Source organism: Pseudopodoces humilis, chromosome 2 (genome assembly GCF_049639895.1).
Source record: "Pseudopodoces humilis isolate 2021_Gansu_Grassland_sample_001 chromosome 2, ASM4963989v1, whole genome shotgun sequence".
In the NCBI taxonomy this organism is placed as follows: Eukaryota; Metazoa; Chordata; class Aves; order Passeriformes; family Paridae; genus Pseudopodoces; species Pseudopodoces humilis.
The window spans coordinates 89,436,748-89,450,905 of NC_142201.1; the positions used below are offsets into that span (position 1 = coordinate 89,436,748).

At 37.2% G+C, this 14,158-nt stretch overlaps 1 protein-coding gene across 4 annotated transcripts in view; it reads right to left on the reverse strand.

Annotated features, from left to right (window-relative positions):
- The window catches only part of STXBP5L (syntaxin binding protein 5L), a 184,634-nt gene that overhangs the window by 77,175 nt on the left and 93,301 nt on the right, over positions 1-14,158 (reverse strand). For all 4 annotated transcript variants that reach the window (XM_088051631.1, XM_014253302.2, XM_088051630.1 and 1 more), the window contains exons 6-7: positions 7,341-7,404; positions 660-743 (exon numbers count right to left, since the gene is read on the reverse strand). In XM_088051631.1, the coding sequence (XP_087907757.1) occupies positions 660-743; positions 7,341-7,404 (148 nt within the window). The remainder of the gene's footprint in view (positions 1-659; positions 744-7,340; positions 7,405-14,158) is intronic.

Below are 14,158 nucleotides of genomic sequence, written 5' to 3' on the forward strand. Positions count from 1 at the left end.
GTCCTTTTCTACCTTCAGTTGTAGTTGCATTCACATTCATCCATGGTGAACTTTAAAGTACTGGCAGAACAAAGAATATTCTTCCCTAGGGCTAGTGCTAAAATCATAATAACTAGGAGTGTATCTATTTTTCAAGCAGCTTGATTATTGACACAAGAACTGCATTTGTGGTTAACACAAGCTGCTTACCAATGACAAGACACAACTGTGTGATAACTATGACAATATAATTTTGAAAACAGTTTAATCAGATCTTAAGTATTAGGCAATATCAACAGCTGTACAAGGTAATTTGTATTCCAATACAACGAGTGCTCTAGAAATACTCAGTATAGATTATATAATAATTCCTACTGCAGCTGTATCTCAGGTCAGCTCATTGCTAGACCCTGTTCAAATGAGGATCCCCACAGAGAAGTTGATCAAGTTGTGAGGATGAAGGGGAGGACATTCTGTGTTACAGTACACTCATGAGAGCCTAAAGCATCAGAAGTAAGGATTTCAGACTTTGATTTCTATTGTCAGTAATTTGCCCCAAAAAATAGCACAAACAGTATTTCCAGAACCAGCAAGGTCTTTAGATAAACATCCATCTGCTTGGTAAGACATATGGCAAACTGCTGAATAATGGCTTTGCTGAACTAATGTAAATTGCTTACCTCATCATAATAAGCTCTCAGATCGGCTCTTTTAGATCGTAAGTCCCAGAACACGATAGTCCCATTTTCATAACCTATCAACAGCTAGAGGAGGGAAAAAGACACAATTACACTTTTCGGATTCAAAAGGTACATATAAATATTGAGTAATATAAAAAGCAATAGCAAAGTGGCATGCAAGATTGTAATCTTACCTCACATAATACCTTGCTTTCAAATTATCTTTCAGTATAAATTACTTCACATTGCTGACAATTTAAGATCTGACATGGAAAAAAAGGGCTTCATACACCCTTTTTTCCCCTGCATGATTATGCACCTAGACAGTCTTCTCAATTGTATATCTGCTGAAAACCAAAGATTGTAGCATGTTCCTACCAACTCTTATCTTCCCTGCCTCTTGTTGGAGAAAAAAAATGTTTGACACCTAAGATACCAGTCAAGTAATTTCAAACCAAGAGAGTCACCAGATTAAACTCTCATTCAGCTACTTATATTCCTTTTATTTATGCTTGCTATTGCTTGAAAACATTCTGAAGAACTCCCCCTGCAGAGAATAAATTGCTTGCTTTCCTAATAATTAAAAATAAATTAACTGATATGTCAATTTTTACTACTTCTGGAACTGGGATGCCATGTCATCATGCACACCATAGAAATACCAGCAAATATTTCTGAAAAGATGAAAGAAAAGGAAAACAATGCTCAGTAGAAAAATAAGAATGAACACAATAATTTCTCCCTGTCTCCACTGAAAATAAATGAAATATTGATCTGGTAATGTAGAGTTACTCTTCATTTAAACACAACTAATTTCAGATCTTATGGACAATATGATGTCTAGCTTATTTAGGTGTCCTGGAAACTATTTCCCATAGAATCTGTCTTCTTAGGAATCTGTTCTGGACATGAACATGGAATCTGGAATCTGGAAATGGCTAAACTGGCAGACTCTCACATTTCTGCAATAGAATATTTTATACAACTGGAAGTGATAAGTGCAGTTATTCATCACCTGTAAACATCTATATCACAAAATGCAGGCAAGAATTTACAGTTTCTATATAAAGAATTTGTGCAGAATAATGACAAGATTATATCTTAGCTGGATAAACCTTAACAGCATCTTTGCTATCACTCACTTTAGCTTGCATGAGTCCTAAAAATGAAATTTGGCTGGGCTGCTAAACAAAACATTCCTTCCAAGTTAAGTATAACTGGTACATCAATACTGCTACAAAGGAGCCTGGGAATACTCTCAGTTCTTCTGCATATGATTATTTTTATTGCCAGGATAATATTCCTTATGTGGAATATTCTAGCTAATCTGGAAATTATTTATAGTTAATATATTTAATACTTGAATATGAACAATAACTTATTGTGCTCCTGAAGAATTATTCCCCTGAAAAAATAATTAAACTGTCCTGGAAAAATTCCAGACTATTTAGCATTTTTGCTCTGGATGGCTCCACATGGGATTTTGTGGCAGAGTCAGAAAGTATGCAGCTAACTGGGTAGCACTTGTGTCAGGATGCCATATGGTATTCTGGGATAATAGGCTGCCACTGAGAGAGCGAACAAAGGAGAGTCTTACTGCAGCTGCTTGCACTGTTAGCACAGCAATCCCAAATGGAAGCCATTTGTATATCCAGGAGTTAGTGAAGTTCATACCAGGTCACTTGAATAGGTGTAGGCCTGTGCTGTGTTGTGCTGTACACAGAACTCGACTTTCAGGCCTCCATCGTGCTGCACATATTCCTTGGCCACAGGGTAAACTCAGCTGCTAATTCTAAAGGACCCTGTAGGCCTCTCCCACTTGGTAAAGGCAAGGACTGCACCTCTGTGCCTTTGTCTTAGTGTAAGGCAGTATGACTCACATGAGCATCCTTTAGCTTGACAGTAGAAATGGATGGGGCTTTTTTTTTAATATATTTTTTGAATCTTTTGGGATCTCCAAAGACAAAATACTGGCAAGCCTCTTCACAGAGAACAGTGCCATGCCCTTATCGGAGGTTCATCCAATGCTACACAGCTTAGGGTTTCCACCCTCCTTTTTGTATTTACTCCAGGTGATTACTAAAAGGTTAAATACCTTTCATCAGAGGCTGCATTTCACCTGAACTATTGCTGAAATGCTTAAAGTACAACTGCATTAAAGAATTGAAAGTAACAAAGTGCGATTTCAGGGAAGAAATTGAGACAAAGAGATTTGCTGCATAACCAGGAATCTCTTTTTGTTCAGACAGTAGTCGTGTTGCTTTGGTACTGACTGTGTACTGTGGTACAGCACTAAAGTCACAATTCCAGTTTAGGTGAATGGGGTTAGTCTCATTGCCAGGATATTTATGATGATTTATGATTCTGACCTGTCTGAACCATAGAAAACTCAAACATTCCCACTCCTCAGTCATAGTGAAGATCTGTAAGACAAGCTCTATTTCTGTAATAGAGGTAAAAAGCAAAACATCCATAAATGCAGTTGGAGAGGAAAACCCAGACAAAGGAAAACAATGTCTGTAAAAAGAGTCAAGGATGAAAAAAACTCCAAAGATTCATCTTGCCTTTCATGGTGCCTCAATTAATTACTCATGCTTAATTTGGTTACAAAAAAAGCAGAACATGGGACAGAATCTAGAGAGAGAAGTCCTGGCAAGATCTTCCTTGTCTAGTGGAGTTGTTTCATATTTTGACTTACATCTTTCTTCATCAAATACTTTTGATGATGGGAGGAAATTTCTTTTTTACAGTAACCTAATTACATCTTGGTACATGCTAATAAGCCCCTTCCTTGTCCTGGTAACACAAAACATCTGGAGAAAAAATCCCTAACAAACAAGCCTCCCAAAGAGGCCTTTTTTTTAGGTATTATTAGATCTCAAAACTCAGACTCAGAGATAGGAAGTTTAGCCCACCAGGTAATTGTAAATAACATTAAACCTCTTCCTATTAAGCTCTCTCCGTTTGCTGGGAAACTGCAGATTGCTGTAGTTAATGTCTTTTCCTTTGTCAGCAAGAAAAATCATGTTTGCTACAGATCTGCCACTTATAAATGTCTATGCACTCCAGTCTGTCCCTAATGTACACTTATTAATTGATTTGGCAGACAGAGTTATATTTCATGAACTTAATCACTTGGTCCCCGAATTGTTCTTCAGTGACACATTAAATGCCTAAATTCTCTTTGATGTCTGTCTTCCAGCCACAGCTTATTAAATTCATAAAAGAGACTTCTCTCCAAAGCCTGCCTAGATAGTTTGCCTGGAGGACACTCTGGAAAAGTTTTGAATGGCAGAAGTCATCTGGAATTGCATTCACTCTTTTGGCACAAGGAACCCAATCATCAGTCAATGAAATAAACTGGAACTTCTAGGAATTCAAAGGATCTTAATGAAAAACGTGAAGATACTGCCAGTGCACAAACTTCCCTGTCTTTCAAATAGAGCTCTTATGATCTAGACCTTGAAAGGTCTGACTATATCTTAGGACTCTCAACCACTCAGTGTTCATAGGAGAAATACTTAGATCAGCCAAACAGTCCCAGGTCTGTGAACAACTTGTAATACCCCAGAGAGGGCTATACCACTGGACTCTTGCAAAGTAGTAGAGTACAAGAACATCTGTATTTTGAGTAATGATTATGACTGATTTTTATCTACTATTTAATTCTTGAAACTATATGCAAACAACACTTTTATCTGCTGCCTATCATCAAGTGATGTGTGGAGTCTGATTTCTGCCACCAATACATTTTGGTGATCTTTGGTTAACTTGGAGCTATGGAGATAAGCAAAGTATGTAGAACTATCATCAAACAGCTCTTTTATCTAAGAAAAACTCTGCCAAATTAAATTAAAGCCTATCTATGACAGTAGCTTGTACTGAAATGGCCAAGAGTAAATATCAAATAATATGGGAAGAAGACAAGTACTTGTAACACACACGTATTCTCTCAGTCTAAGTAATTTTCTCATTCAAGTATAGCCATCTCCTCAACTACACATGGCTCTGTTTAACCTCATCTTTAAGAACCTTTTAGGAGAATTCAGCATACTCTTCAGTTACCCTCACATTGAATTCTTTTGCGTTAACTTTTCTAGACTTCCTTGTGATCAATACATTTTCAGCACGCACAACAGCATCTGGAAATGTTTCCTAAGTTCTAATCATTGCTCATTTGATGAAGTACCAAGACTTGTTTGGAATCTGACCTGTCAGCTTCATTTGGTATCCTTTTAGTTTTTGTATTGAAGGAGACTATGAGTTGTTTCCATCTTCTTAATATCAACTGTGATTTTCAAACTTGGACTCACAATCAGGTCTTTTCCATAGTGAATTTTCCTGTCTCACTAAGTTGTCTCTCATATAGAAAACCCTGTCCCTTCTTTGAATTTTTTTTAGCATTATGTTCATTTTAGACACAGAAGGACAAGTATTATACTCACTATTCAGCAAGCAGGTCAACAATGCATTTCTTTAATAGCTTTGTTTTGTTCTCTATTCTTCTCTGCATAATGCCTAATTTTGATTTTCTTTATGGTTCACTGCTGAGCACTGAGCTAACATTTCCACTGAACTATCATCACTTGAAGCGCTTCATACCAAACAGTAATCATCAGCTCACACCCATTGTTTTACATGTAAAGTCAGAAATATTTTGTCCTACATGTATCACTTCTCATCATTTACACTAAATATACTTAAAAAGACAGTATTTAACCTGCCATTTTACTGCTGAGTTTCTCAGCCTGCTAAAGTCCAGCAAACCAGGCCACATCACTGCTTACTCTATTTTCTCAGCTATTTATGACCATGTGAACAGAAAATATCCTAGGAGCTGCTTTTTTCCCCATTTTTTCCTCATTCTGAATAATGATCGATTATTCTTCATTCTTTCAACTAAAGTTTAATGTGACTTAGTTGAAAAATGCAGTTTAATTTATATCTCTATGGTTGAATTTTTTTATTTGAAATTACATCTTTTGATTTAATGCTTGGATTTTCTCTTACACCTGTACCTTTTACTGATATCTTCCTGTAAACACTATCAATTCCATATTCTGCAAAACTGCAAGTATTTTGTTGGCACCAATTCATTCTTTACACCACTCTCAACCTAACAATGACATAAAGAGCTGCATTGGGATGGTTTTAGTATACCTTACATTTTCTATTACTTCTCCCCATAAATTGTCAGTGTTTGTTTTTCATAGGCATCTGTCTGAATTTGCTGTTGTTCTTCGAATGCTAGTACTTCATCAGTGCCCAGATGTCTCCCATGTGCCCTCTGAGCAACAAGCACTTGTATTCCAGAGCCAATTCTCTTTTAACTCCCTTACCTGGGTCCTTTTCATCTTCTCTCTTTCTGCTGAAAAATATTTTTAGGTTTCTGTTTGGACACAGGGCATGGTATTCCCGTAAGAAATTTTTATTGACAAGACCATTTTTTCTTTTAGAACCCTTTTTTCCTACACTGTGTGCCTTAGCTAGCTCATCAGCAGCTTCTGTTGTGGCCAGCAAAAAAGAATGATGCCTCATCAATAAACCTTTATTCTCAGCAGGTATTTTGCCACAGATAATTAAATTACATTTCTTGATGGCTTCTTGGTTGAGGCTACAACACTACACTTCATAATGTTCAATTACTTTATTTGATTGTATTCTAAATTGCTTGACCTATTGTGATTCTTCCAGAAAGGCTTAGAGATGCCATCAAATTTGTTGGAGGGTTGGTTCACATGAGCACCATTTGTGTGTAGTTCACCTCGCAATATTGGTAAGTCCAAGGACAAGTGATACAAACAAAAATCAGATGTAGTCATCAGTGCTTTTCTAGGTACACATAATTTCAGCATAATATCTCTCATGTCAGAAAATTAAAACTGCTGCTAGTTTCTAAGTATTATTTATTATTTATTGTTATATGAGGCACACTGTCAAACATTTGGTGATACACCATTTGGAAGATGCAGTACTTTATAAATACACACTGAAATACAATTACTAAAAATGATCAAAACCAATGACAGAGTTAAATATCCTTTCCACACAAGCAAAATGCTCAAATATCAGTAGCAACACATAAAAATCTAAAAATTAAAAAAAGCTGTAATAGAACCAGAGTTCTGTCAACCCTATTTCATCTTTGAAAAGCTGCCATACAAATAAAACCAACTCTGATTGTGCCTCCTGGTGATATCAGTCACAACCCTAATGCTCTGACTGTATGCTTGGCTTCCACTTGTGGACAGTGAACAGAGTTGAGAATAGCAAACAGCAGCAACTTCCAAACCTGGGCTATTATCATGATAATTCTTACATAAGAAAAGATTTTCTATCTTACAAAAACTTACTATAATGCCTTCATAATACCATGCTTATCCAAGTACTGAAGTCATGATACAGTTTTTAGTCAAATCTTTAACAAAATCAAGCTTTTTTAAACAGGAACAATTTAGATGGCTATACATTTCAAAGTATGTTGTCTGTATTACAAATGTTTACTCATTAAATTTGTACAAAGATAATCTTTTTTGTTAAGAACAATAAAATAGTTAAAGTGACTTGCAAGCATTGAAAGAAAGCAGATGATAAGATCAGTGAGTAAGCAAAAGGAAAGAGTAATGAGGCAAATAAAGGCTATGAAATGCTGCAAAATTTTATGCCATTGGTTGTACTCACTTTTCCTTCATCTCTTGGGCTGTCGCTTAAATGTACAACTGGGCCAGGGTGAGTCTTGGTGGATCTGCAAGACAAAAATCAATTAAAATCTGTGAATGCTTTTTGTTGTAAGAAGAGCTAGATACCTCAGTTTCTAGGTGTGCTAACATGTTCCTTCAATGGTTTAAAAATAATTGTAAAAAACCCAATAGGGTAAGGTAAAGATATAGGTATCTTTTAATATTTTCCTCTATCTCCTTTTTGCCATTATAGGCAAAGATTCTCTTTTCTTAAAAAATCCTTCCTTCAATTTTCTTTAAAAATCTCACTATTCTTCCTATTACAGTAATTTCCCCCCTTTCTCAATCTTACAATTTTTTTGCCTTTTCTGTTCTCTACTCCATCTCTTTCTGACCCTCCCTCCTTACTTGTCCCATTTGAAGGCTAATTTGCCAAGGATTTACAAAGTCTTCACTGGATTCATTTCAGATACAGATAGCATGACTCACCAAGTTCCAATGTCACTAAAGACAGGGTTTCAGTAACCTCACCTACACTGCCCTGCCAGGAAGCATCTTAGCATTACTGCAGCAGGGTTTCAGAAATGGAGCATCTTGCTTCTGTGTGATCTGTAAAGTCTTATCTCATCCTCAGACCAACTAACACAGTTACACCCACAATGCATCTTCAGTGGGGCTCCTCAGCCACAACACCCATCCTATACATTTTTGTAAGCCTATATAGAGATTAATTACTATACTTGACATTCTCTCCCTTTTTGCAGCACACACCAACTGCATCATATGCAAATTAGTGCTGAAGTTATTAATGTCCATCACCTGAAAGAAAATGCAAATCATAGGAAACTGATTGGACAGACAGAGATTTTTCATCTATCATCTTCTCTGACCTGACCTTCAGGCCCTGGCAATCATAGAGAGCAAGAAGAGGAGCACCAGCCCACAATGAATGCCTGCACAGAGGAGGACCTTTCTCCCATCTAGGTTCTGGGGTCAGAATATGTGTCCCTTGGAGTTCAGCTTAGGATTGGAACTTGCATGACTGGTCTTGGTTCACCAAAGGTCATCAGGAAAAAAAAATATGACAGAGATTGGCAGAGCCCATAATGTGAAGAATTTATCTAGAAACCATATGTAAAATGACCTAGACTCCAAGTTTTAAAACAATCTGCAAGAGAATTAAAGAAACAAACCAAAACAAGCTTCTCCAGCCAAACTAATCAAAGGATGCTTCTGAAATAATGGCCTCTTCCTTTGGCTGAATACTGCACTGTAGCAAAACTGGCCTCTGTTCTACAGGTCAGACTCCAAATCAAGACTTAGAGTGGTACACAAAAATTCTCAGACAACTGAAACATTAAAGCAGAAACATAGCCTCATAGGCTCCTCCTTCCCAGAACAGTATGCTCCAACACTCTAAAAGCATGCACACTCTTCTCTGGCCTCTATACTTTGTCCATATTATGTTTTAAATATTTTAACTATTTCATCACTCACCAAAGCTGGGTCAAAGCAGAGAGGCAAAGATCTAGTCTGATACTTATTTCTGAGCTGAGGACAATGAAAAATTATTCCAGACATCCTGAACATGTAGCATGTTATTCTCCTACATGAGGTCTCCACAAGCAAGGTTTTTGCAAGAGTATTTTGCAACATATTTCACCACAGAAATGAGATCAGCAGGAAAGCAGTGGACAGACTGTTTATACAGTGACATTCTATACAGACTGTCTTTGATGGTGCCAGCAGCAAGCACCCATTTGGCCTGAGACACGGCACAAAACCATTTTTACAGAGATGCAGATAGCAGGAGATCTGGCTGTCATTCCTATCCAAGCCAACTTACCAGAGGGGACCCCTCTGACTGAGCTTCTTTTCCTGAGAAACCTGTACTGAAATAAAAATACCATTTGCACAACACCAGGCCTTGGAACAGGCAGGGTAGGTAAGCAGTGACAGGGAACTGAGGGGCGAATATTTGTTTGTAAGCAATGCTTAGACTTGCACACGTCTTGTACATCTGTTCAGAGGGAGTGCAGGTGACATTTTGGGACATTCTAGGCTGTTTCAAATGCTGTTTCTGACTTAGATTCATTCACCTGTCTGAACTGGTCAGAGTATTTTGATGGAAAGAACTAGGTCTGTTTGAAATATATGCTGCCTATGCAGTGATGGGCAAAGGGGGAAGGGTGAGAACAAGAGAAAGAAACAAGAAGACACAGCATAAGAATTTTCCCTATTTAGCCAGATAAGAACCTCAAACAGATGACAAAAGAGAGAGCAGAGGCAAGGAAACATCAGATATGTTTTCCCAGAAAGCTGGGGACAAACAAGATGGTAGCAGAAGCACATGGAGGCTGACAAAACACAATGGGTTGGGCAGCTATCCCAGGCCATTGAACCAACCAGGATGCATGGTGGGTTCCTTGGCCATCCGAATCTTGGTACATGAACAGGAATATTGGCAAAATCACGACAAATAGAGGGAGAAAACAAAAGAGCATACTGTCTTTCTAAGGTAAAGATTGATTCCATATAGTCAGCTCCTTGTACCTACTAATTTTAAAAGTCAGGAACAGTTTAGAAAAATCTGTGCAACCAGTTTCTTTGAAGGACACACATGACATTGCTTACCAAAAAATGTATCAATTTCTCTTTGGGGAGAAGCAAACTCTTACATGAGCTATGCTCTCCTCTTTATGCTAAGTATACTTTCATAGTCACACAAGCTTGTTGTTCCTCTGTAAATGGTGTAAAACCCCCTGTCTTTTGCTACCAGTCTTATTTTTATCTTATACTCCTGCAGGGAGTAGCCTCAAATTTCCATGCTAAAACCTCAGCTAAAAGGGGAAACCTTCACTAATACGATACAATTTTTAATCTCCTCCATTTCCGTCTTGAATTCATTGTAGTTGGAGGATCCTGAGATTTACTGCACTGTATTAATGTTGTAGGGTTTGGGTATTTTTTTTTTCTTAGGCACTTTTTGTTTCTTTTAGGAGTATTATAGTTTAATTATTATGCACCTAGGTATTTCTTTTGTTCTGCTGAATAACAGCTTTATATACACCATCAGTAAAGTTGATACCAAACACATCAGTCTGTGCACTAAATGTGTGATACTTTATTTTTCCTGATTGTCTTTCCTCTATATTGGATATAAGTATTCTCTTAGTATTCATATTAACTTGTTATTTTAATAATTTAGTTATTTTGTGTAATACCTGGCTTGCTCTGTCTGCTTCCTTTTTCTTTCACTTCTATTAAATTTAAGACTATCAGGTATGTCACTCTATCAAAACCATTGTTTAGTTTTCTCACATACATCATCGGTCTAGGAAAGATAAGGATTCAGGGGGCAGGGTCTTTATTTTTGTCTTTGTTTCTCACCATTCTACTCTATTTTTACTAGCAATAAATTAAATTAATTCTTTCCAAGTCAAGTCTGGTTTCTCCACTGACAGTAGCTGATTTCCCTGATTTTACCTTGATTCATGAACTTTTCCATCTTACTTTCTTTCCCTGTCCTTTTGAGGACGGGGAGTGAGAGAGCAGTTGGGTGGAGGTTTCACAACCAGCCAGGATCCACCCTCCACAATTTCCTTGATTGCTTAACAGAGGCCAGCTTTGTTTATATATAGGTAAGAGTAAGTAGAGAGTCTATTAAGTTTGGCAGCCATAACATGGCTTCTGTCAGGAAAGCAGAAAGGATCCTTTTCAAATAGTTGTATATACCAAAACTAATTTCACATGTGCCATCACAGATAAGATCACACACAGATGACAACAGATGTTCCTGAAGCTTTTTGGAAGTGTGGAGCCTATTCTTTGGCAGTCCTCCTGCACTGCCTTTCAAAGGGTCCAAGAAACATTAATTTTTTTATACACAGCAAGTAAAGTATTTGCATTGAAACTGATTCATCTTTGAACTACATAACAAGGAATATTCACAAGATGCAGCATAAAATGTTTGGTTTTGGCTGAATATGCACAGTCCCATCTTGGTGGAGATGCTTGTGGGAGGATAAAGCAATACAAAATAATCCCAGTTCAGGTGGAACAAGGTAGAAGGCTGTGTGTAAAAGCATTGCAACTTCCTAAATTCTGCAAGACCTTTTGCTTATTGCTCTGAGCCTGCCCGATGGCTGAATACAGAAGGAGGGACACGATAAAACTCTGTTTTTCTTCTTCTGAAGTGATGTTATCTCCCTTCAGGTACAGGACTGGAGAGGAATACAAACCTTGTCCTTTGTGCCACACTAAGACCAGGAACTGTCTGACAAAGGCAGATCAGCGCCTCACTTCTTGCATCTCCCTGTCTCCTCAAGGAAATTATTTATAAATAGGAATAAGAACAATATTTTTTGGAGCCCTAGGGAAGTGTTGCTTGTAAAAGGCAAGGCATTAGGCTCTACAGTCAATTTCTCTTGAGGGCAGACATCATGACTGCACTACAAGCAGGATTAAACAAAGCAATCATTTAGTTAACTATATTATATCAATAACATTACTTTAAAGAACCCATGAAATGCTATCAGAGCAGAGCTATAGATACAGTAATGACTGCTTTCATACAGTAAATTATACTGCATGTGGAAATGTCTGCACACAAACCCCATTTTTCCTCAAGTTGTTTTAGTATACGTAAAATGTTCTGTTTCCCTTCATTGCTATTACAGTAAAGTTGACAAGGAGATTGGAGAGTTGGACACTGTCATTGTGGAACTGCCTACAAAGAAAAAAAACCCTGGCATTGAATAATATTAAATGCAAAAGTAGAGATTCAGCAGCTCCTGGAAAGGACAAAGAGGTGCTGGAAAACCAACCCCATTTGAAGCTACTGTGAATAAAGTACTCTACTGTTGATGACACATACTTGTGTATACGCATTCCTTCAAGCTGGCTTTGGGGAACTGCATAAAAACTAATTAGATTCTATTCCTTAAGAAAGGGAAAAATAAAGAAGAATCCGCAGGTGAAAATAAGGCATAAGTGAAATAGTTGAGTTGGGAATTTTTCATTCCCAAATAGCAGCCAGGGTACAGCTGAGACTGACTGAGAAAATAAAAGCTCTGAAAAGACACAAAAAAGATAAAACACAAATCCAAGTCAATACACAGCAGAAAGAAAAAAGAAGGTCAAGTCCAAAAACTATCAACAGTGATTTGCAGTAAAAAAATTCTGAAATGAAAGCTAACTTCAACAGAGCAAGAAAAAAGTATGAGCTAATGATACAAAACTTTGCAATATTTCATAGTCTTCGTTGACCTTTAAGCCCAAAAAAACAGACTGCAGAATTGAAAAATGGAACCAACGATTCCCATGACAGCTGTACAGAACTAAAACTAGGTGTTTGCTAAGAAGATATGGATACTTTTTGTTTTGCACTTCATAAGAAGTTGTTTATGACAGCTGTAGGTATTAATTTACTTGGTGTATATTTTCCTCGTGAAATGAGAGTGGTTATGCTGTAAGACATGACTTTTACTCAGTGAAATTAAGACAGCAGTCACTGTAAAACAGTCTTTAACAGACTTGTAAGAATGGAAGCTTCTATGATTATTTTATCCTAAAATCAGAAAGCTCAAAAGAAGTCTTCAGCAATGTTACAATCTGGACCCAGCAAAATGTGGAAAATACACAGATGATGTATTTATTCCTCAATCACTGTGCAATGTTTTACACACTCTAAGAAATCAAATGACTTAAATACTTCATAGTATTTAATAACAGTAAGAACTTCAAATACCAAGACGATCTTTAAAGCAGGTATAAGTACACTATGACAGAACAGAATCAAATCAAAATCGTTTTCCTTTTGACAGTAAAGATAGCCTGCATAATTGGAGAAGTACTGTAATGATTTCTGGGAAGAATAAAAATCTGGCGTTAGAAAGTGATAGATGGAGTTCAGAGAGGGGGAAAAAGAAAGAAAATATCCATATTAGTCATTGTTACAAAGTTGAAGTTGACTGAATCTGGCAGTGCTGAAAAAAATGCATGCATAGACAAGTACTTCTTCAGTGTCAGTAGTCAGACATCTTCCATGGTTCTGCCTTCCAAAAAGGTGCAGTGCTCCAAGGAATCTAAGACCTTCTTTTCATAGGTAGAACCATAGAGAAATTTAAGAGAATGAGTAAGTTAGACACATTATTCATATGCTGTGGATCAAAGCTGGGAGGTGGAGCAAGCAAGAATCAGTTCAACCTCAAGATGCAACTCTGAGTCTTAGACACACTTTCTGAAATATCCAGAAGGAAGTCTTGAAAACTGTGCTTTCTTTATATTAATAAGTATCTCCATTTAGGTCTGCACACAGAGGAGGTAGCAGATTCTTCTACTGTTACTCCTTCTCCTTTGTACTGCTTTCCCTCACTGCTGTGGATCTATGGATTCTGAGTCTCCATTTTAGGAAATGGGGATGGGCAAAGGGCTAAGAAAGGAGATACCAAGTTATGGCTCTGTCATAATTGAGTTTCAGTCTGACCAATTCTTTGATCCTCCAAATCCAATAAATTTTGCCAAGTTTCAGTTATTCATTCAGGAGATAGTGGGGTGTTGAAACACTGGAATCTTACTGGAGCGTTATAATGCAGATTCTTCATTTTTGGAGCTCAGAAGACACATAAAGATCTTCTTTTGCTTTCCAACACTATGTGACCTTCCCAAATGTATGATCAAACTGTGAAAATCAATCTCATTGTAGTTGGAGTAAATGGAGACATGCTGGGCTCATTGACTATTTTTCTCTTCCAAAGCTGTTTCCAAACATTTGGAAGGAAAAGAGAGAAACTGTTTGCTTATTAGAGAGTAGAAAAC